Source organism: Antennarius striatus, chromosome 18 (genome assembly GCF_040054535.1).
Source record: "Antennarius striatus isolate MH-2024 chromosome 18, ASM4005453v1, whole genome shotgun sequence".
Classification (NCBI taxonomy): Eukaryota; Metazoa; Chordata; class Actinopteri; order Lophiiformes; family Antennariidae; genus Antennarius; species Antennarius striatus.
Genome location: NC_090793.1, coordinates 7278066 through 7302670, shown reverse-complemented (window position 1 = coordinate 7302670; position 24605 = coordinate 7278066). Strand labels below are relative to the sequence as shown.

General features: G+C 39.0%; 1 protein-coding gene and 1 long non-coding RNA gene across 3 annotated transcripts in view; one reads left to right on the top strand and one right to left on the bottom strand.

The window, feature by feature from the left end:
- Positions 1 to 82: 82 nt before the first annotated feature.
- Positions 83 to 24555, top strand: LOC137611957 (uncharacterized). Its single transcript, XR_011038806.1, has 3 exons — positions 83 to 180; positions 23073 to 23252; positions 24381 to 24555. It is a non-coding gene; the product is annotated as an uncharacterized lncRNA (long non-coding RNA).
- Positions 16858 to 24605, bottom strand: part of gpc5c (glypican 5c) — a 95944-nt gene continuing 88196 nt past the window's right edge. For both annotated transcript variants that reach the window (XM_068340182.1, XM_068340183.1), the window contains one exon: positions 16858 to 20470. In XM_068340182.1, the coding sequence (XP_068196283.1) occupies positions 20283 to 20470 (188 nt within the window). In that variant the 3' untranslated portion in view covers positions 16858 to 20282. The remainder of the gene's footprint in view (positions 20471 to 24605) is intronic.

The following is a 24605-nucleotide window of genomic DNA, read 5'->3' as shown; positions in this document are numbered from 1 at the left end:
AATGGAGCTGCTCTAATATGTCCCTAAAGAAGACCTTCTCTTCTGGCGCTCCGTCCAGGACAAGCGCTGAACTCTCCTATGAGCTATACACTCCCTTTTTTTTTTTGATTCACCTACAGTGGGGGGAGAAAAAAAGAAAAGAAAAGAAAAACAACAACATCAACGAGATGAAATAATAAGGTATGACATTTTCAGATGAAATGACTAAAGTGATGTCAGAAAATAGCCGCGTTTTGCGCCGACGCTTTGCGACCAGGTCGAGCAGCCGTGCGCCTTACCGGCTCCGTTGGCCCCCGGGGGGATCTGAGGAAAGGAGAGACGGCACAGGCAGCCACCGCAGCTTGTTTCCAACTCAGGCTTCCCGGGACGATGCCATACTACCGCTGCCACTGTGTGGAATTAGAGTGAGGAGGAGGAGGAGGAGGAGGAGGAGGAGGAGGAGGAGGGGAGGGGGGACTGGAGAGGGGAGAGAGAGAGAGAGAGAGAGAGAGAGCGAAAGGTTTCACTTTCCTCTTTGCCATTTCTGTTTCCCTTCTGTCTCATCTAGATGTTATTTTTAGAAGTATTTCAGAACTGCATTAGGCGACTGTCTAGAATGATTTCATTCGTTACTTTCATGAAACACTCAGTCGGGGTTTCATAAGGTGCTCTTGATCCCACAGAAAGAATGCGCCCTGAACACGTCCTGACAGTTTGGTCTCAAGCAGACAGGTGTCCCAGGTGAACCGTAGGCGTGGCTTCGGTCCCTCGATGACCCGCCCCTTCTGTGTCACTCCTCGACTTGTAATTACAGGACGGGTCCCTACCTGCCCGGTGACCTTGTTCAGCTGTCACCTGCCGAAAAGCCTCCGCCGCCGAACCTACGTGTTGATCCATAGCGGGTCGCAAATGTTCCCAACATGACGCCAAGATTGTAGTTGGAGAAACATCTTGTTTTTCCAGACTCGGTTTGCTTTCTTTATGAAATGTGTTCATGTGATCAGATTCAAAAGGGAATGTTTTTAATTGTTTAAAATTGTCACATGTGTCTCTTTGTGATCTTTTTGTTTTTGTTGTTTTTCAATGGATTTCTTGTGTTTTTGAAAGATCAAAAACACAAGAAATCCAGACGATTGGAGATTTGAAAGAAGAACAACTGGATTACACAATCATACTAATATTACATTAGTAGATATTCCTTCCAGAGCCTATACACACTGGTGGTGGTGAGGAGTAAAGCTTCATGTTAGGATGATGTCATGAAAGAAGCTCCTGATGATTGGATTTGTTTCGAGGTCCTGAACTGCCCCGGTTAAAGATGGGTGGTGGATGTTGTCATAATGAAATGACTGAATGAGAAATAGCATATATAATGTTTACAGATAGCAAATAACTGGCTAACTGTACAACCTGACAGGCTGTGATTTGGTAAAAGAAAATGCTGGTGCTGTAGACGCCAAGTACAAAGAGATAGTCTTCATAATGCTTGGATTAAAAAAAAATAAAAATCCAGACCCATCATTGTGGAAAAACACATTTTTATTGACAATTTATAAGACTGATGACTAACAAATGATCCCAAATGCTAGGATTTGATTTCCATCTGCATCACCTTAGGATGTGCTATGACTTGAATTCCCTGATTCAACAACAGATGTTCTCCTCATGGTGATGCACGAAAGAAATAAATGAAAGTTCCAGTTGAGTTTTAAGGTCAGGCAAATTAATTACACTACTTCATTGAGTAGTTTTATGGAGGTGCGGTCGTTTAAGTCAAGGTGGAAGAGAAATGTCTTTTTTTTTTTAATCCTGTGACATCAGAAACCTGCAAAAAAAATCTGCTGATGGATAAACAGCACAATACACACATGCAGACACACACATGCAGACACACACACACAGACACACACAAGTCATGCAATGTTCTCTCACTTAAAATAATGTGTCATTAGTCATCTCCATGTGTGAAACGGAATCAGGCGGTATTTGGGTCAGTCCTGTGGAAGATGCTTTTTAAGGTTTGCTCGTGGAAGAAGATACCATTTCACATATTGCGGTGACACATGGGGGGAAAAAAACAAAACTGTAGTGCAGACAGAAATAACCAGCTGTCCCATGACAGACAAAAATGTGAGAAGCTATGAAAAAAAGGTAAAAAAAAAAAAAAAAGGAGAGTGAGGGAGCAACTACTTCCTGCATCCTAATCATTCTATTTTAGAATACCAACATTGTTTATGACTATATTATAATATGTTACCGTAGTATTTAAAATGATAAGTAGTGTGTTATGAGTGATAAACAATGTGACTACATGACAAGATGAGAAAAGACAGCACTCTCTTCTCATTATTACAACTCTGAAGAATTAGTCACACCTTCATTCAATAGTACCTCACCCCTGCTGTTATCTTTCCGAAATTGACAATTGTGTAATGGCAGCAGTAAGCAGACGGTTTCACATTTTATTGCAATGGGGAAATACTTAGCAGAGTTAAGCACACGTGGCCAGAGGTTAATAAGTCTACAAGCCTCAAAGGGTGTGTGTGATAATATGTCTGTCTGTATTATATATGGGTTTGTATGTCCATGACCTTCATGCATATGTGTGTCAAAGGCAGTTGGTGTGTGTGTGTGTGTGTGTGTGTGTGTGTGTGTGTGTGTGTGTGTGTGTGTGTGTGTGTGTGTGTGTGTGTGTGTGTGCGTGTGCGCGCACACACGCACGTGATGTGAGTTTATGTGTCTGACTGTGGCCAACATGTGGCCAGGTCGGCAGCTCTGATGGATGGAACTGATTGGCTCTCCACTGTCTGGTATGGGGATCGTGCAATTAACGCTCAGCAAAGCCACAGAACAGCCATGTTTTCTTCAGCCTGTCTTCTATTGAAGTTTTATTGGTTCTGACCATGAAAGGCCTTCTAATGAGGAGCAGGATGTTGGGAGGGGTGGGAGGGTGAGATTGTTAAGGGGTGACTGGGAGATGGAGAGCATAAGAAGGGAGGCAGAGTGGTAGCAAGAAGAGAGGGGAGAGTGCAGGGGTGAGATTTCGTACAACTGAGCAATTGTCAGTTTCATGGACACATGTTGCAATTATGTGGCAAGAATGTTGAGGGTGTGACGAGGTTTTGCCGTGAAAATTACATTGTTTCTATACAGAAATACTATACATGTTTTACCACTACTTTAAGAAAAACACACACTTAAAGAGGACGGACGGAAACAAATTTTACAATAACAAAGGCCTTCCTCTGTGAATGTTCAGCAACTTTTACAACTTGCAACAGTGTTCTGTTTAAATAGAGGCCAGGTTTTTAATTCTATTCAGTTGTAGGAAAAAATGAAATTTCTTTGGTAAAAAAGTATTATTTTTGCTTATTCTAAAAATGTTTCAGAATACTTCCGGCTGCTGGGGGTCCATGAGCCATCCAGGGTTGCATGAAGTTGAGCCTCATGAGAATTAAATGAGGCTTTCCTAAGCCCCACCCTCTATGTAGACTCTCATGGTTGCAAAAGTGTAAACCGACAAGAGTTCGGTCTGGGCTGGTCAATGCTATGCTTTGATTGGCCAGTCTGAAGTAAGGGGAAGGAGATTCACAAGAGGTCATTTGGACTTTGTGTTACGTATGGCTTTTCCCAGGTATATTCAATATAAGGGTGTTTTTTTTGGTTGTTTGGTTTTTGTTTGTTTAAAGCAAATCAATGAAAATGCTTTTCTTACAGAGATCTAAGTTTACATTGTATGACATCAAGTGACAATCATGGGATCTGGAGGGTGTTACTGAAAGCCACAATGTCCTCATGCTATTAAACTATTACGAGGGGTTTTTTGGGGGGTTTTTTTGGGGGGGTTTTCTTTTAATTCTAAACTATTCACAATTGGCTCTATTTTGCATCAAAACTATGTAACTTAAGTACAATATAATATTTATTTTTATTAAACTTTTAAAGTTTAAATAGGTGTCCAACCAAAACTATCTTCATTGCGGGGTTATGAACAGAAAAACTAATGTCTGACACTTCTATGTGTTAAGCTATGTCCACCTTAATAGACAAAATGGGTGGAAATATTTTAAGCAATCATATACAGTATTACACATCTGAGTAAAGGTTAAGATCCATATGACATAATTGTCATAATTAGAACATATACGCCCAAACTCTGTGGAGACACTTAACGATGGTTTCTACACAGATACATGGAACTAACTGTAAAACCAAAATTCAAGCTTAGTTTGACCAGAATTTGGGTGAAGAGCATGATTGTTGTATCTTTATAGTTCTGTTACTATACCTGTAGATAATAATATATAATGTTAAAATGGCAATGAAGAGCCTAAGACATACAGTAAGACCTCCTGTTTGACATAGAGGCCTTGACAAGGAGAGGCCACACAGACTGAGTGAGAAGAAAGAGGAGAAGACTTTAATTTACTTTAGCAAAATCATCACTGTCCAAACATGAAGGAAGACATGAGTAATCTAAGGGAAAACACAAGTTCAAAAGCATGTGAATAATTAATTTGTCCTTCACCTTCAAATCCACTAACACATTGTATTCCACAATTTCCCTGCAGGGATTAATTTTGTCTCATTCTCATTCAAAATATAACTTGTTTGAGTAGTTCTGCACAGAGCAAACACACATATTGATCTCCTGATGCCTTCTGTGCTTAGGAGGCATCAGGCGACACACAGGAAATATTATTTCACTCATGTAGTCTGTTCAAAATTATACTCTTGAAAATAATCATAACACTAACTCATCAGTATCAATATACTTTAACAGCATCAGTAAATTAATGACTGATTGTACACATTCACTTCAGCATTTTCTTACATTTCCCTGCAATCACAACGGTTCTGAAACCTGAGGCTGCATTAGACTTCTATTAATAACAACATGGACTTTATTGTGTCACAAGTACAGAAAATTTAAATCCATACAAATTCTCAAATCACTTTTAAATATTATTTAGAAAGAATGTGATAGCCATACGTACTTTCGCGAGCAAGAGCTTTTTGCATGTAATTAATGTCAGATTCTATAGAAATCACTAGTGCAGCTCTCAGATATGGAAGTCAGACATTATCCTTGTTTTCATAGTGTATCTAATTTCCACGGGTATCAAAAGCAAACCATATATAGCAAAGCAAAGCATCTTTCATTTGAAGGTCATCTTATGCAGTTATTTGAAATAGTTTTCATTTTTCATACTTACATATTCCATTCCACATTCATGATATAAAGATCAGGGTATCGCTGTAAAACCAAACAGCACATCATAATAAAAGTATGCTGAAAGCATTTCATTCTCCAAAGAACTTTCAGACACTTATTTCCATTAATTAAATCGACTCTGAAGCTAGTCACTGATATAATGACTCATTTATTTTGATCACATTTCAATCTCTGGAATTGAATTCAATCCAGATTGTTCCATTCAGTCATTTTCTATAACTTCAGAGAATTTTTTTAAAATGCAGAAACAGCCTAATGTTGGTGTGGGTTCTCTCCAATTACCCCAGCTTCCTCCCACGGTCCAAATACTTTAAATTGCCTGTGGGTGTGAATGCTTTAACAAACTCATTTAACTTTATGGATTTGATACTTTTAATTCAACTGAATTACCTTTACTTTTACTTAAAACAAATACTGTTCTCACATTAAAATAATGTGAGCTAATAAGCCTTGACAGTTTATAGCGGGATAAGACAAACACCCGCTGCTAGGCCTCGGCTAGGTCTCCGTGCAATTATCAGTGTGCTGTTTCGACAGATGAAATCAGCATTTAGAGAGAGATCGCTGTTTCCTCTTGCTTTGCTGTGCAGATAACATTGATTCTGTCTTTTTTTATGTCAACCTGAGTTCAGCACATTCATGCTAAATGTGCTTGAATATGTGCACATTACTCACTAGAACTCTCACTCTCTTATTCTCATTCAGTCTCTTGTCTTCTGATGGCTTGTTGATATTTTGTTTCTTGTGAGCACACTATTACTATTCGCTGTTCTGCATGCCTCTTCCAGTTTGCGCCTTGTGAGAACACTTGAGCCTTGCCATATTTTGCTCGTGGATACAGTCATGTGTAAGTCTGTCTCGTATGTTTCTTTAAAATTTCATAGTGCCACTTCCTGGTCGTATTTACCTTGTACCTTCCTGCCTGTGTAAACTTAGCCTCTGCAGATCTGCATATCTTCATGCGCCCACAGGCCTCCCCAGCGATCAGAGAGAGAGGATGACAAGAGACATTTGGATGGAAAGTGCAAATGGTTGACATATTATTTTGTAGAGAAAAATGAGAAATAGCAGAGAAAAGTGGGAGGAGGGGGTGGACTTATGAGGCAAGATAAGAAAGGAGAAAATGTGATAATAGATGACATGAGGGGATTGACAGAATACTGAGTTTGTGTAGGAAATAATGGATAGATCTCATATTCAAAGTGGATTGTGCAGGAGATAAAGTAGCTTCTGGAGAAAGGGTGTAAAAGAACAACTAGTGATCAATAGGGTACTATCCTTGGACTCTTGTCATAAGTACATAGTTAAATTACTAAAAAAAAGCTTCCTGTGAGAAATCCAGTCTGCATATCTAATATTGCTTTGATTTTTTTGTTGTTTAACAAATAGAGAAGAGAAAAAAAAAGGAATACAGGTGTATTTGATTTTGTGCTCTTAATAATAAGAAAAAAAGTCAAATAAAATTCCACGAAAGCAAACTAACCAAGGCCATCCAACTACAAAGTAAGAGTGGCAAAATGCTAATATGTAATATTGTTGTTGCAGCACACTTGCTTTGGGGAAGGTAGAAATGTCTTTGGAAGCCAACTTTGATATGCTCATAGACATAATGAGAAGAAGTCTGTCATTTTCAGATCATTATGGCTGAGTTTCACGCCCCTGCTGGTCCTGTGTAGCACCTCATGCCCCAAAAGTCCACTTGAGTCAATGTGCCAACACTGTTCTATGCTCCATGACCACTGCCTTGTATCAACAGTTCAGGCTGGTGGTGGTGTAATGGTGTGGGGGATATTTTCTTGGGCCCTTTAGTACCAATTGACATAGTTGCAAAGCCACAGCCTATCTTATTGTTGCTGACCATGTCCATGCCTTTATGACCAGTGTACTCATCTTGTGATGGCTACTTCTAGCAAGATAATGCACCAAGTCAAAAACCTCCAATCATCTCAGACAGATTTCTTGAACATGACAATGAGTTTACAGGATTCAAATGACATTCACAGTCTTCAGATCTCAATCCAATAAAGCACCTTTGGGATGTGGTGTAACAGGAGATTTGCACCATGGATGTGCAGCCGAAAAATCTGTAACAACTGTGTGATGTTATCATGTCAATGTGGACCAAAGTCTTTGGGGAATGTTTTCAGTACCTTTTTGAATCTATGCCATGAAGGATTAAGGCAGTTCTAAAGGCAAAAGGGGGTCTAACCTGGTACTAGCAATGTGTACTTTGCTAGTACTGGGTTGGACCCCCTAGTAGTAGCCGGTGAGGGTATTTCTTAACCTATTCTAGTTTATCCATCCGTTGAGACAGAGAAAAAATATACATATCATTTGTGCAGACATATTGAATAGAACTTATCACAATGCAAGCACTGAACCTTTTCTCAGCTCTTCATCTCATATACAACAGCAGATTCTGTGCCCATCTGGCAGTGACATCCCCTCATTTCTGCACCAAATTCATCCAATTACCCTGTTCATTTGCCTGCATGCTGTTCTCATATAAATGCTTCATCTCCTCTAGTATTTATCATGTGTCTTAGAGGATAAATTAACTCTCCTCATCTTTCTCTTTCCGTGAAAACTCATTAACTCATGAGTGGTGAGGACAAAACTGCAAGACTCAGATGACCTCTCATGACTAACTCTCAGGCCAGTAATTATGTCCTTGGATTTTAATACATAAATCAATACAATCATTAAATTCATGGTGGTAAATTACATATCCATCGCTGACAACATTTTTCTGAAAGTTACCTTCGCTGTGACCTTGCTATCATAACAGAAATTAAGACATAGAAATTCGGATGTATGCAAATGTGTGAGAGTTGACAAACTCAAACTAACTCTACCTTCATTCAGACTGGTAGTCATTCTCTTCATGTGGACCCAGGAAACAGCAGGAGGCCCAATGTCTGTGTGGTTCTCAGCCCCCCACAATGACTCCTTCATTATTTTCCCACTGCTACTTCAAAATATCCAGACATTCCTTCAACATTCTTCTCAGGCCTCCCCTTTACAGAAGCACTTTATCATATTACTCCTCCTCACTTTTTCTCCAATTTCTTTTAATGAGAGATTGCACAACAAGTGAAATGCATCAGTGTTCACTCAGTTTGCTGGACAGTCAAGGACGACAAGCACTAATTTTTTATCCAGTTTTCACAGAAAATTGTTTTCAATTTGAAACAACCCACTTTGAAAAGTGCCATTTTGACACCAGTTTTTTCTGAAGCCTTTTCCCTCGCCAATCAGAGCGAAGCTGTTGATTTGGAAATTGCCATTCAGACAGCAGATTCTCTCAGCTTCCCATTCATATGAGATTGTGAATCAATTTGTGAAACAATTCTAGCCTGCAAATGTGTCTGGTGAGAAGCAGTCAATCTCCGCTTCTCACCATAGAGAGATGCAAAGATACATGCACACTTGTAGCTTGAAGCAGAAAAATTACTATATGTCTCATTACTGTTACAACAACACCTTCTTAAGTGGAATATAATTTAAATACAGCAGCACATGTACAAGTTTAACAGGTCAGTGTAAAACTATTCAGTATGTACAGTGAGTCCTGGACAGAGCCCCATAAATCCAGAATACAGTCTAGTTTATATCTAATGTAAATCTTAATTGTGTTCTATTTTTTCCATCTTCTTTTTGCAGACGTGTATAATATATATATATATATATATATATATATATATATATATATATATATATATATATATATATATATATATATATAAATTCACAGGTCATTACAATGTCATATCAATTTGACGTGCATGATATCATCTTGTGCTACTGCCGTTGTGTGAAAATCTACAGTGCCATATCCTTCTAACTATGAATTCACACATAACAGAGAGAACTCATAACAGAAGGCTACAACAAGTGCAATTTTTATCATTACATAATAATCGGTTGTTGCATTGCAATGGGGCTACAGTTACAAGACAAATTGTCTACTGTGAAGAAAGTTTAAATGAATGTCTGCCAAAACTGAGAACAAAACAGCTGAACGACTTGCTCTGTTGATATTGTTGGACAGAATTAAAGTCAATCTGTTAGCCATTTCCCTGTAGCCATCACTACTGCATAGCACAACCTGTCTTAATTATTTCCACTCTGACTTACTAAGAATGCATGCTGCCTTACCAGGATTTTGATGGATAGATGGCTTTAGTGGAGAGAGAGGCTAGCTATTCATTAACTTGATGAAGCAAGGAGCTAAGGTCTGCAATAAAAGAGGAGAAAATGTGCTCTTAATACTTAATGTGTCTTTTTGGAAAGTGTGATGACACTTGCCACTGGTAAAACTCTTGCTTTTGGCTGAAGTAGGAATAATATCACCAGCATGCCAAGGTAGTCAATACTGGTGAGTAAATACCAACAAAAAGGTAGGCTACCTTCCTGAGTCCTGAGAATGGGTGTACGCGGAAACCTCGATTTGACGTCTTGGACTCAAGACAGTGTCTGCAATTAAACATACTAATCAGGCCCATTAATTAGAATTTTCAGCAAAACAGTGATTGGATCTCAGCTCGTCAATTCCCACCCCATTCTCAGTACTTAAAGTAGAACCATTGGCTCCTGGAAAAATAGACTAGACTTATGTTGCCCTGACAGTAATCAAGACAGCCTGCAATATGTTTTTGTGTCAATAATATAATCCAAAAGCTATACAGTGTGAGTATGAGGGATCTTGCGTTATGGAAGTATGAGGATTTATGGGTGTGAAATGCAAGAGGCCTTGCGACATTGATTTTCCCTTTCTCATGAACTGCACACTTGGACAGCAGCAGGCATCCCTGAATTCCTAATCAGAGCAAATCAATGATGTTCCTTTCCGCATGCAAGATCATTCACCCTTGATAAGGAACATGTGGTGACCAGGCTGATAAGCCAACAAGTAATTTAGTGAATATTCACACTCCAAATGCAATGTTCATGGTAATGCATGTCAGGTATACAGATGAAAAATGTATGCGGGAGAATTCTGATGGGATAAAATGAAGTTTGTACTACTAAGAATAATACTGAAACAAAGAGCAACCATCATCCTACAGGGAGGATATATAAGTTCAAGTTCAACCTGATAGAATGGAAGAACAAGGAGGGAGAGAGAGGGCGAGTTGGAAAGGTGTAATGGCACCCAAGGGAGCTGTGGAACATTCACACCAGCGCTCGTCTATCTCTGGGACACAAGGAAGGAGACTGCCTGTAGCATGCCAAACAGAGCAAACCTGACAGAGAATTCAACACGAGATGCTGTCCAGCCCTACACTAATGAGAAACACACGCGCACACACACACACACACACACACACACACACACACACACACACACACACACACACACACACACACACATACAGACTCCTCCAGCATAACTGGAATGGGAGACCTGTATGAGCAGGGCCAGATTAATCCCCAGCTGGTCATCGTCATGTGGTTAACATAGTTAATCTGTTTTCCTAACAGCCAGACTTTCATGGTGACTAATGTTCAGCCTCTCTGCACGACCTTATTAAAATACAATATATTCTAATGACAGCTCATCCTTACCCCTTACCCAGCAATTCTGTTTTTTTGTTTTTTTTTTACGATGCAGGAAATAGCTTTTTGTGGTCATGCGTCACCATACATGTCCCTTGTGTGCTTCACATCCCGTCATTTGCATTTGTGTGTGTCAAATCTGTGGACCAATTAAAATACAGGCAGTCCTCAAGATACGAACATTCGACTTACGAACATTCAGCGATACGACCAACCATGTGCCACCATATCTGAATGCTGTAGTTCACCGTTCTGCCACAACAAGTGTTGGGCTGTGGGGAAGTTCAAGAGGCTTTGGAAAGGGAGTTAGTGAGTTGCTTATGAGCGGGAGCTGTTTCTCTGTTTGGACTTCTTGTGTGAAGAGATGAGAAAAGCCCAATAAAGCCTGTGTCTGCCAGTTCCATATCTACTGCAGTTTTAGTTAATATCCGGGGTATTATAATATTATGTGTTTTTAAGGCTTTTCTATGGATTAAACAAGTCCAATATTTGTGGCAGACAGACATTAAGTCCAGTGAAATGATGTAACCTTGCCTGTGTATTTTTCTTGAAAACAGAAACAACTTGTACCTGTCCTTTTTTTCATTATGTGTCTTTTTTATGTCCTGTATTTGTTTCTGGTAAGTCATAAGGAATAGTACTTTAATATTTAGAGTATTAATCACAAAGATCTTAAATAGCGATTATAGATTGAAATTTAATAAATAACCACCAACCTCTCAGAATATATTGTGTTTGTAGGTTGAGGACTACTTGTATTTCAATCAAAAATGGGACAGAATTCTACTTAGATAAATTAGTGTCCTTTCTTGAATGTTGTGAAAAGAAAATATGATGTAATATTAGAATTGTAGAAATTACCTTAATTACTTTTTTTTTTTTAGAAATGTGTTGCAGACATTCAATCCAGAATGAGCATATATTTACAAAAACTATATCAATTAAAATTAGTCCAGACATTAAATATATTGTCTTTGTGCTGTTTTCAATTACATTTAGGTCAAAAACGATTTTCAAGTTATTACATTCAGTGATTTTCATTCTTTACACAATACCTACAACATAATTTGTTGTATCTTTTATGTCTTAGCAGATACAACAAATAAAGCATATAAAACTAATGCATTAAAGGAAAAAAGATATGTGCTGTATCATGAAGTGAAAATATTTCTTTTATAAGGATCCATTTCAAAATGTAATTACTTCTTCCTTGCCACATGCTCAAACAGCCCACAAAGATGAATGAAAATCAATGAGGTGTAGTTGTGTGTGTGTGTGTGTGTGTGTGTGTGTGTGTGTGTGTGTGTGTGTGTGTGTGTGTGTGTGCGTGTGTGCGTGTGTGTTTGTGATCCTGCTAAATGACAAACAAACAAAACAACCAACCATATGCATGTGGAACCAATGATCAGATGATTGTTCATGTTTCCATCTGTCTGTCACTGCTACCAGAGACCCCAGTCTGCAGTATAGTTTAGACACCACACATAAACCACAGTAATTGTAGAGCAACATTAAGCTTCACGATCACATAAAGTTTTTATGTCCTATCAACACTGCTCCACCATTTTCTAATGCACTCCCTAGGTCATACGAGCTCTCTTTGTTTTTGCTGTGAGTCCACATCACAGGGCTTTCCAGGTTGATGGATTTATAATACATACTGGTAGTTTTTGGGATGTTGAAATCCCAATCGGGACCATTTCTTACAACATCCATGTCCAGAAATTAGCTATAAAGCCTTTGGGAAATGTTGCCAATCCTTTTGACAGCATTGGACTGAGGTTATGTTATCACCTGTTTGTCTGACTGTATGCAATATTAGGAAACTTCAAGTGTTGATTAGATTTGAGGATGATCAATAAATACGACTTGCATGTCAGTGAACATATTTAGGTTGACACAACAAACATGTTTTTCCTTTGTGTGTCCAAAAAAATCAGGATGAAACCACTTTGAAAACAATCATGAAAAACTCAGGTCAAAAACACTGACATGTGAATGCCAGGACAGCGGCTGGTAATTTAACCTTTCAAAATCAATGCCACAGAACATGACCATTATAGTGCGCCAACAGGAATCAACATAGAAGAATAATTAATAAGCCCAGTAGAGTCTGTGACACAAACAAAAGCAGAAAGAACAACTTACATTTTTTGTTGTCCTGTGCAAGTCAGGCTAGAAATCTTCTTGTTTACCAGGGTGACACATTACTTTCATTTTGCCAGTTGACTTGACAATGGTTTGGCAGAATTTCAAATAATTACACTCTGGAGCCTGTTTTAAAAGGTTTTCATTATAAACTTTCCCATCATGCCATTGTCATGTAACGGTAATAACAGTTTACCTCTTTTGAGGAAAACCCCTACTTGTTTACTTTTGTTAAGGAACTATGTGCCCCATGTTTGGAGTTTTAATGACGCAGGCGTTGGCAAAGGTGTGCACTTGGAATACTTTTTTTTTTTTTTTACTTCCTCTTACCGAGAAGCATCCTCTACTTTCCCTCATGGTCCAGAAGCATTACACAGTCAACTGTGGTCCGGAAAACATCTTCATAAATTGATATATGTGTGGGATCTGAAAGTCTTGCCCAGTTCAGTGACTGTTCTGCATTACTGCAAACATACAGTATTTGGCACTGTCATTACATGTCCAGGATGACTACCCAGACAGAGCTGTCTACTCAGTGCCAGATAACTTGTGCAATCTCAATCATTTGTGCGCATGAAAATATTTTACAACAACAGCAAACCTCAGTTATTATTTCTTTGGTTAGCAAAAAACTGCTGTACGTTGTTCCAGAGCCATTTTTCCCACGGTTAGACAGAAACTGAATGACTTCATTGTAGCTGCCTGGCTGATAACAGCTAACACTGTTTACCTGCCCTCTAACAGCAGCACAAGACATGATGGGAAATTGAATGAACAAGCCAAATCAGGGAGAAAATAAGATCTCAAGAAAATGCTCTAATGTTCCTTTTACGGACTTAGTCTCAGCTAATCTTGCTGACGTTTGCATTTTTTATATTCCAAAAATTTATTTAACAAGACTTGTTAATTTAGGTCGAGTGAGCAAAATTCTAATTTGTCATGCAAATTGATGGAGGAGCATTGACCAACAACAGCTTGTGTTAGCCTGTTGTGAAGATATAAGCAGCACCTGTGCTGGGTGGACTGGATGCAGCTGATGAATGAAACCCAAGATGCAAAAGGTGTGGAAAAGCAGGAGTTGCAGGTTTCCTTTTATTCTCCTCTCCGCTTTTGAAAAAGCTATTTCCCGTGCCCCCTTCTTTCCTTTGCTCGCTCCCCCAAGTTCAAGCTTGTCACACTGATCCTCAGGCCAAAAAGGTAAGACATTCCTGGGGGGGGGGGGTAGGTGGTCTGGCACACTGCTGGTATCCCATACTCCACAATAAGGTTAATTTCAGGGAACATCTGTTCAAAAATGCAGTTATATGTAATACCTTCTCTTTTTGTGTGAAGATCTCTGAGCATGCCTTGTTAGATCTAGTCTTACTAAGGCAAGAACAGACTTTGTGTGGCATGACACTGGCTAGCTCTGGACTTCACCAAGCCAGTGGGACAGAAGCACTGATGTGTGCGCTCGATTAAAATAGCCCATACAGACAGCTGTGACCTGAAGTCCCCCGAATTCTCAGTCACATTCACTGACCAAGCTGCTCCTTACAATGTGTGTGTTTACCATAAAAAATTATACACTCATTCATCCATGCTTGCTTGGAAGATGTAATTCTATGTTCAAAAAAAGTTCAGAAAGAGAAGAAAGTTGAAAGTCACTTTCAAACTGCCTTGTAGCATCTGGTTTTGGTGTCCTTATTGTCTATATTTTAAATTAATCCATGGCTATTTGCATCAGTCAGCAGAGGTTATTAAAGGACAACTGGCTTTAGTTTTGTCAGACTGGGACAATGAAGTACAATTACAGCTCAGGCAAAGCAGGAGGTATGATATAGTTGGACTGGGCACTGTCTCTGCTCTTGTCTGCAGCCAGCCAGTCACTCAGTTTCACAGCAACAAGCATGAAATAGACTCCAAGGATCAAATATAGACTGCACGCAATTGGAAGCGTACAACTGTGGGGACAGGGCTTGTGAATGAGATCATCGGTGTGTGTTCAAGATTATATTTGCGTTTCAAAAAGTGTGTGTGTGTGTGTGTGTGTGTGTGTGTGTGTGTGTGTGTGTGTGTGTGTGTGTGTGTGCGTGTGTGTGTGTGTGTGTGTGTGTGTGTGTGTGTCTGTGTGTGTGTGTGGGAGGGGGACACAGAGAAAGAAAGTGAGAAAGCGCTCTTAGTTATACCCTCTAAGGCTGATGGCTAAAACAGCCTCAGAGGAAACTTAGATGGCCATGCTTTTAGAATCATTGTGGAGGAAATAAAAGACCCTCAAGTCCAAGTATGAACATTACTAAATGTTTTGCTCACACCTTTTTTGACCTATTTGTAACTGTCTAGTAACTAATGGTAAAAAACAAAAAAAACGTGTAGACCTTTTAGGTGCAATGACAACCATGATTCATGCTTTGCTACGCTATTTAAGATAGATTAGCAATGCAGCTTTTTAGTTGTACGTGCAGACTATTTCAGAGCAGTTACAGCTCATGAATACTTTCCTTTGCACAAGCAGCAAACCGCACATCAGCTGAGCGAGCAAACTGTCACTGTCGACGCCGCTGTCATCAAGTTGACTGTTTGCCACACCAAAACCAGTCCGCGTCATCTGCACTCTCATAACTTCCCCTGCCTCTATTCCTGGTGTAGACACAGGCTGGTATGTTTAGCAAAGGGCTTCCTGGATTCAGAGAAAGTCAGACTAAGACGGCTTGGTCTGTCTATGTCCTCATAATTCTTCATTGCTTGCCATCAATGAAATAGTATCCAGACACAGGAAGCAGGAGCTATGAAGTTGTCTTGGTCTGAAAGACAGTTTAACAATTAGGGAAAATAGCTCACTCACTTCCTTGAGGTAGAGGGGTACGCATGCACCACTCAAGCCTGTGTTTCAACATGGAGCCCAAGCCAGGAGGAAATTAGAGCTAGATGTCCATAAATACTGAGGCTCAGGAAAAGCTATCCTTGATCTGTGGTCTATTAATAAATTCCTGCAAGTGCCTCTAAAGCTTGTTTACCTACTGATCATGTTTCCTTAATTCACACGTTTATCAAAGTGTAGAATTGACCAATTGTTAATAACTGGAAGTTATATGCAGTAAATACTTCTGAGTTATGTCTTCCTGCAGGAGATTTGTGTCAAACAGGATATATGTTAGTCTTTACAGGTGCACTGCCAAATAAGAAAATGAAACACATTTCTCGGCATGTAAAATTATTCCTCATTCTAATGTGCAGGTTTGATGGTAATGTAAGGACCAAAAGTGGTTCTTATTTCCTTTCATTAGATACCTTTATATACTTTATAAACCGTTACAAAAGACGTCTGTGTATCTGTATGAGACCATTTTACATGGTCTCAGCTTGACATTCTGACTTGAGTAAAGGATAAATCTGAATGATGTCAACATAAATCATACAAGTTCATAGATTTTTTTTATGGAAACCACTTGTCTTATTGAAGTTGGTTGGAGCTTTGCTGCAAATTACATAAGGTCAGTTAACAGTTAACGTGCTGTATGAATGGAAGAAACAGGTGCCACAGAAGAATAAAGAAGGTCTACACGAGCCCTCACATGCCTTACAACAGGTTTAAGTGGGAAACATTGGGAAGCAGTGAAGGCATCATGGGTGTGCCATCTCTTTTCACAATTCTGCTACTCATCAATGTTTTTTGTGACTTCAAAAAACATTGATGAGTACTTGTACATTGTGTCCCCCACATTGTGTCCCCCACCCACTCTGTTTTGTGTTTTGTATTTAGCATAGTAATTTATAGTATTTACAGTATTTAGCATAGTTAATTTAATGTTAGGAATGTACAGTTTGAGACACCACCTGCCGGAAACAAATTCATTGTCTGTTTTTTAAACATACGATGGCAAATTAAAGCGGATTCTGATTCTGACTCTGATCATACAGATACCAGGGAAATCACACACAAAACAACTGGCAAATTAATTATAATATGTACATTTATACACATAAAAGGGTAAAGGGCTGTAAGTAATCTGTGAGCGCATTGATCGCCAGTCAGAGACAAACATTACATGGAAATGTGAACAAGACAAATATGGTTACAGAATGCAAAATGTGGCATATTTTGCTTTCAAAACATGTGCAGCCTTATATCCTTTTTTCCCCACTCAAAGTCAAGAATGAAGTACTCTTCAGTGAGGAGAGGGAGAGAGAGACAGGTCATGATAATAGAGGCAATGGTAGGTGTGTGTCACAGTACAGAGACCCATGTAAGGGTATAGACCAGTTTATCTCAGATGCTGTTGTATAGCTCTAAGGCATTATCAGGTTTCATTCTGTAGCTCCACTTTTGGTCAGTACTTTTCCTGTTTCAGTACGACACGCAAACCATTCTTCTTCACAGAACGGTGATAACAAGAAACAAAGTGGAGGCCTTAGGAGGAGAATGGCTGAAGAGATATTAAAGAAAATGTATGATAAATCCATGTCCTGATTGGATGAGGCAAGGACCATTATTGGAGCAAGACTGTGCGAAGAGTTGTAATACCATCTGTGTGTAATCAGATTTGTAAAAATAATCATGGAACAATGTGTAAATATTTGAGAGAATCTGAAAAACGTGCATTCAGAGTCTTTTGAATAAAAATGTTTTTAAATGCAAGATTTACAGTTTGCAAATGTTTTCAGATCCAAAATTACGTACATACTATTGATGGCTGGAAATATAGACAGGTTTTCGATTACAACCCAGTCTTTTTAAAAGTGACCTATGCTAGAAATCCTCCATGGCAGTGCTCTACAAATGAATAAAAAGATTGGAATATACAGTATGCGGATTTTCTGTGTACCTCTGTAGCTATATGGTCATGTTGTCAGCAGCACACACTGGACTGAAATGTATTAATTAAAACATTTCCCATCAAGATTCTATGAATAATCTTCAACAGTCTTTGTTCAGTAGCTTAACTATCTGTTCATTCATTGTCTTTGTTCAACCCTTTCCCAGTGTTAACCGCTTCAATGTCCTAGAACATGGCAAGGCAACATCTATTCTTCCTGTTGTCGAAAGCTTTTCTATCGTTGTCACCCATCGTATCCATTTATTTTCATAAGTAGGTGGAGTAGCCTATAAATGAGCCTCAAGGATGTCTATGAGTTTATTGTGTTGTGCTGCTGTTACAAACCTAACCTGCACTGTGCATATCTATTTCTAATGTGCATGAAAACTTTAATACCATAGTAATAGTAGAAACACTTTTAGGGGACCCAGTGATACCCAGTACTGTCGTGTTTACCCTGGTGTCTGATGTTGGGGTGAAGGGAAAAGATGACACTTTTAATACTGTAATCAGAGAATCATTTTAGATGATAAATGGATGAAAACTGGTGCAGATGAAGACACAATCACATGGATATACAGTGCGCCCTTGTGCATTTGCGCATCAGCACTTATGACGTCACCTCATTGCGGATTTTTGGTAAGCAGTCACGTGATACCATACGCGCATTCTGTTGGCTGACAGCATCCATAAGTGCACTCTGTTCTGTGAGTTCCGGACTTACGTGAGACACAAAAGTGCTTTAAACAATCGATAACAGTGTGGGAAAAGGTAAAATACAGATAGACAGTGGTTTAATATCAGTATGGGCAGGGGTTCATAAACGTTCAAATTACTGTAAATAATAAGATAAATAGTTTGTCGCTTTATCGCAGAATTCCATAATTGCGTATGGTTCCTGGAAAGCATTAACCGCGAGGAACAAGGGCGCACTGTAAATCTTTATAAAAAATACATAAACAAGAAAATAAGTTGATGACTAATGGTTTGTAAGCTGTAGAGTTATTCCCCACAAGAAAAAATATCTATATCCATTGCATCTGTCTGAATTTCCAAATCTTGGAAAAAAAGACTCCCATTTTTCAATTAATTTACAAATTGACAAATTTACCTGGACATTTGCGAATCTCAACAGAGCGCAGAACATAATATGGAATATGAGATTGCTTATGTACATGACATTATGCATGCATGAATTCTAATTTCTGAAAATGTTCACAAATCTCAGAGGTTATTTTACACAATCCAATTACACACTAAAGGGATTCATTTCATTAACTCTCAACACAAATTGGCAATAATGTGGCTGCCATAACAGCTGTGCACCACTTTTTGTACCATATCAAGCAACGTGGACAAAACGTCATTCAAAACATATATTACATCTTTGTGCATGTTACATTGTATATGAATATGTGTGTTCTGATCTTTTATTCAGATTCCTATAGTTTCGATAGTAATTTTGGTAACCTGCAAGTTATACATGCATTAATGTGCAACGTAACAAGCAAACACACAAAAACTGTATGCACAGTAAACATTAGTAAAATCAGATATGAACAGACTTCAAACATTACAAATTTGTCTATTTGTGACATGCGCTTGAGTCTTATTATTTGTTGCAGAAAGTAAACCTTTGCGTTTGTTTCTATTTATGGAGCTGTCGATTCATGGCAGACAATCCACTTTCACTCAGGTAAGAGATTTTTGTTGAATAAGAAATTCATACTCCTTCAAATCTTTTCACCTATGTACAGTTAGATATCTACCTATACAAACCTAATTTATTTGCACAATGTGTTCAGTTGTGCGAGTGTACCTGCGCTCTGTCAGTGAACTCATCAGGTTCTAATCCATGCCAAGGCACACATCATTTAAGTACATCAGAATTTCTGTTCTGGGCCAGGCACCTGTGATTTATCTCTCAATCCATCATGCATTCCTTAATGCTCGAAGTGAAAATCAGTTGAGTTTTCAAATGACTGAATTCTTCTGCCTGGTCGGCAAACGGTGGCCAACATGTTTGGTTTTTTTTAATCCTGAAGTGACAAGTACAAACCAGCAGCATAAAAAGAAGACACCTGTGTGTGTATTGCATATGCGGGTCTGTATATACTGTATATAAGCGTTTTTAAGTAAAATCAGAGTGTTGCAGTCCCATCCTGAACCACAAAGGGTAGGGCTGTACTGGTCTCTATTTACACAAATGCCTAGAAGAAGCAGCAGGCCTAATGTTTATAAATGAGCGTGCATTTGATTAGCTTGTTCACACACCCACATCTGTGATGCTGCAGGACAAGGAAGTCCTGCTCGAACCCCCCCATACAGTCTCTTCCAATATCGTCCTCTTCTATTCTCTTCGGTTCTATTCCACGTCTTCTCAGCTCCTTTATGATTGTTAACATCCATTCATATGCATTGAGGACAAGGTTACTATGAGTGACATGTGTTATATGTTATACTGTATGTGTGTGCGTTTGTGTTTATATGTGTGTTGGGGGGGATGGGTGCGGGTGTGTGTATGCATGTATGTGGTTGGGTTGGATTCACAGAATCAGCTGGCATCAGAACGCAGTCCACAGCAGGAAAAGTGCAGCAGAGAGCAGTGCAACGTTCCAAGGTTGCGCCCGGCTGGTGGACGCTGAGCCCCCTATAACCTTCACCAAGGGGGGTTTGGAAGGACTCTCGTGTTGGCTGTCACCTCCAGGCTGTCTTGCAATGGGCTTCCCTCCACCGGGGGACTGTGTGTTTGCTATGAGAGATGGAAACAGAAACATAGAGATCAATGTTTTACCTCAATTAACTTATAACCCCAGTCTTCCATAACTCTCAGAGTCCAGTAAGCTTGTAAAATACTACATTAAATGCATCATGACCTCAACTTCCTTTCAAAGGTTTTCAAAAACAATCGTCCCCTCCGCTTTGAGTGGAACTGATCTATCTTAAATATAGCTGTGTAATTAAATACAGATTCAGCCTCACCCTTTTGTAATTTTACTGTTGGTCGGTTTAACCGGAAGGTGTGAGAGATGTTTTCTTATATAAGATAGGTACACATATAAAACAGGAAATGTCATGGGACTTGGAAAACACTAAGTTGTGAACATAAAATAACATATGTGTATACCTAAATCTTTATTTTCACATCTCTGCCAACTGTGGCGATCTGGAGATGCATTGTTATGTAGAACTGAGAATGCATTTTAGCCTATCCCCACTGTGCACTTGGGTTTGGGTTTGTTGTATGCATGAAAGGTCTGGGAAGGGCTCCATAGAGAGAGGTTCCCCTGCAAATGGGTCTTGTTGTTCTAGCAGACAATAGACAAAGACATCATTTATCCTAAATCAGATTGCCGTTATTGTTTCAATGAAAATGGAATCTCACGAAGGAGACGTCAGAAAACAGCATTTGAATGGGCCAACAACACTAATACTGCTCCACTGCAGGCTAACAAACTGGCTAATTTATGCAGTAGTTCATCGCCAAAACAACCAATTATGGGACAAACAGCAGGCTTGCCAGTAAGTGAAAGTGGTTTTAATGTAAAAGGTAGGCATTGGAATGTTGTTAACATTGAAATAAAATAAAAGTGGATGCAATAAAATTATGTTACAAGGCCAAGAGTCAATACTCATGTAAATGGACATCTGAACAGTGCCCAGTTTCACCAGGACGGAAGTGCAGAAAAAAAGAATGACAAACGTGTTTGGATAATTTCTATTATGTCTATTATGCCCTACAAGAGTATTTTGTGCTTCTTAGATCATGATAGAACAATGGAAAACACCAAAAACACATAAAAATGTCTTTGGAACCAGAGTGTTGACCAGTTTGAAATGTTGCTCTGTGATTCAGAGCAAAGGCCTAGAATGACGTAGGGCCAAGAATGGAATAGCGTATTGTCAGAAACTCATTCATTCATTCATTTTTTCTTAACTGCTCATGCTGTTTAGGGTATCAGGGGGCTATAGCCTACATTTAAGAATTGTGCTGTCATTTGTGTACAGTTGATTGAGTCAAGGAATGTGTTTTTTGTCTCTCTAGAATCAGGCGTGGTTTTGAGGACAAACGTAGCAGGCCTCAGCCTGTCCCCTTGTATATCTGACTCATTGTCAGTGACACGATTAACTGACTTTTACTTTCAATTAGTAGTATGTTTAAATACACAAGAAAGACAAAAACAAAAAAAGTATGAAAAAATATTGTTCTTATATTGTATTATGTGCAATATTGTCCAATATTGTTGCACAAGAGCACGATGGTTCAGGCCCAAGTCATCTGAAATGTTCTTGGGTTATATGAATTCATAAATGCATCAAGAAAACTGAGGTATTACCCAGATAGAATAAAAGATTCAAAAATCCATAAAAGTAATCCCTTTCAAATATCACTTGGTCAGAATTTAAACTTCCATACACTTGCTGCTTTTTAACAACACAATATCCTTAAACATTTCTCAACATAGAATTACAGCACCATTGAACAGCTGTCACTATATGATCACTGGAACAACAAGTCCTAGGTCACAGTAGGTCACAGTCAGAGTCGATAATATTTGTATCTAACTTGATGATGGATTGTTATCACAGATTTCTTATCAAACTTACTCTACTTATCAAGAGTAAGTTTGATTCAACTTTTGCAGTGAGACGGCAATTATAACATAATTCAACCTGGAGGAAAAGCAGGTATATTAAAATAGTGACTGAAAGCAAGCCAAAAACCAAAAGAATAAAAACTAGGGGAGAAGGAGCCAAGTGAAGCAAGATGTTGTCATAGTGAGACAATGTTAGCAGATAAGCTGTGTCTTTTGGCTCATGTGTAAATCCACCAAATATGCTTAACAATGAGCAAGACTAAGAAAAACAGAGGGTTAGAGTGAGTGAAAGAACTGGAAAGCAGTTTGTTTGACTCTGCTATAAGGATTAATCACTATTTGTACCAAGGAGGACTGAATCACCTTAGGTGACTCAAAGAATGTGCAGTAGCATGTCAAAACACCTTGCTTGTTTTGCAACAGTCAATAAAATATGTTTCCCACTAGTAAATAAGAATTGATTTGATTGGTAAACGTTTATGAGCAATAATGAGCAAAGGGGGAAAAAAACAAAGAGACTGAAACCAAAGAGATGCTAAGGGTGCTAAGAGGTTTGTAGGATTGCAAATAAATCATATTAAATAAATAGACATGCATCAGAATGCTTGGTTTATACTTTTTATTGTCATTAAAGGCTGCATTGGATACTGCAGAAGATTATGCCATCTTTGGCCTTCTGCCACCTTTCTGACCTCAGTATTGACCAAGTGTGTGAGAAATAGTTCCCAGTGTCATTTGCCACTAATGCCTCTCCAGATGGACAACTTGTGTATTTGGAGAAACTTCCATTTCTCACTGGCTGAGGGGAGTGAGAAACAGCTGCTTCTAACAAGCCTGGCCACGACACTGAAGAAGAGGTGGACCTCGGGCTCCTGCCAAGCGGAAGGAGGGCCGGGAGGGAAGGCGAGCCAGGAAGGGAGGAGTAGGGGTTGGAAGGTGAGTGGGAGGAATAACAAATGCCTCGGCCATCATTTTTTGTTTTTGTGTTAGTTTTCTACTTGCTACTCTGTTCTCTCCACTCTTACGTGCTTCTTTTGGTTTGCCAGCAGGCAGATTAGGTCCTCAATCCAATGCAAATGGAAAATGTGAATTGTTCTCAAACAATCTCATCTCTGTCTTTGACAGATATCATCTCCTTTTTCCTAAAAATATCAAACATACTGAAAACAACGCCTCACACATGGAGAGAGGCTGTGCTGCAGCACAAACAGCCACAAGACAGATTCAAAGAGTTAACCCAGAAAACTGAGATTCATGTTTGCTCTTCATTTCTGTTTGCTTGTCAGTGTCTGGCTGGTGTGTGAGCATGCATGAATGAACACAAGCTGTAGAACTATAATGAAAAACAGCCAGGGACGGTGTTTGACTGCATGCTGGATTTTAGTAAGTTGTCAAAAGAAAAGTTACCAAAATCACAAGATAGTTTTTTACAGACACATCACTGACTTGCAGCAATTAGAAACAGATACTCATTATGTCGAACTGAAGTGTGTATTTTTGGTAGAATTTAGTCTAACTATAATGTTGTCCAGTCATTAATTAAAAACAAACAAACACCTGAGACAGTTTTCTGTTGTGTACCGTTAAAAAGACAGTTTGAATTATGGAGGTGGGTAAAACTCAGTGACTTCCTCCTCACTCTCATTCTCACCATCTTTCTCTCATGGCCTTGGGCATCTTCACTGTGGCAAGGGATAAGGCAAGACAAGGTTTTCACAAGGCCTCTAGTCTTGCTACAACCTATTAATGACCTTTGACACATTTATTTTTAACTTTCACAATGTTATGTACATGCAAAGCATACATTTAGTTGAAAATATTATGCCATGCTCATGGCACATGAACATTCGCAGTATAGACAATAAAAGTCAGGTTTATGCAACAGCTCTTGTGTCAGCTCCGCACAAGAGCTGATTAATGATGATGTTTTTTTGATAGATTCATGCTGATTTGCTATAAAAATATGTTTTCTGTGATTTCTGATAGATCTTTCAGTGTAGATGCCAGGTACATTTTTAAAACGTGTGAAATCAGTAAAAAACAATTTGTTCCATTTCTCCACAGAGCATCAGATCTAACCCAGCGTGACCTTTGCCAGATCATTACAAGCTGTCGTCCAACACTTTGAGAGGAAGAGACAGATTTGGTGAAATGTTCCAGTGATGCATACAAGTCTCAAACCACACCATCTATTCTATGACCATTGCTTTTTGGTTGCAGCATTTTCATAAATTTCACTCACCACAAAACATGATTGCTTGTGTGGTTGTACGCACATAAAGTTGTATG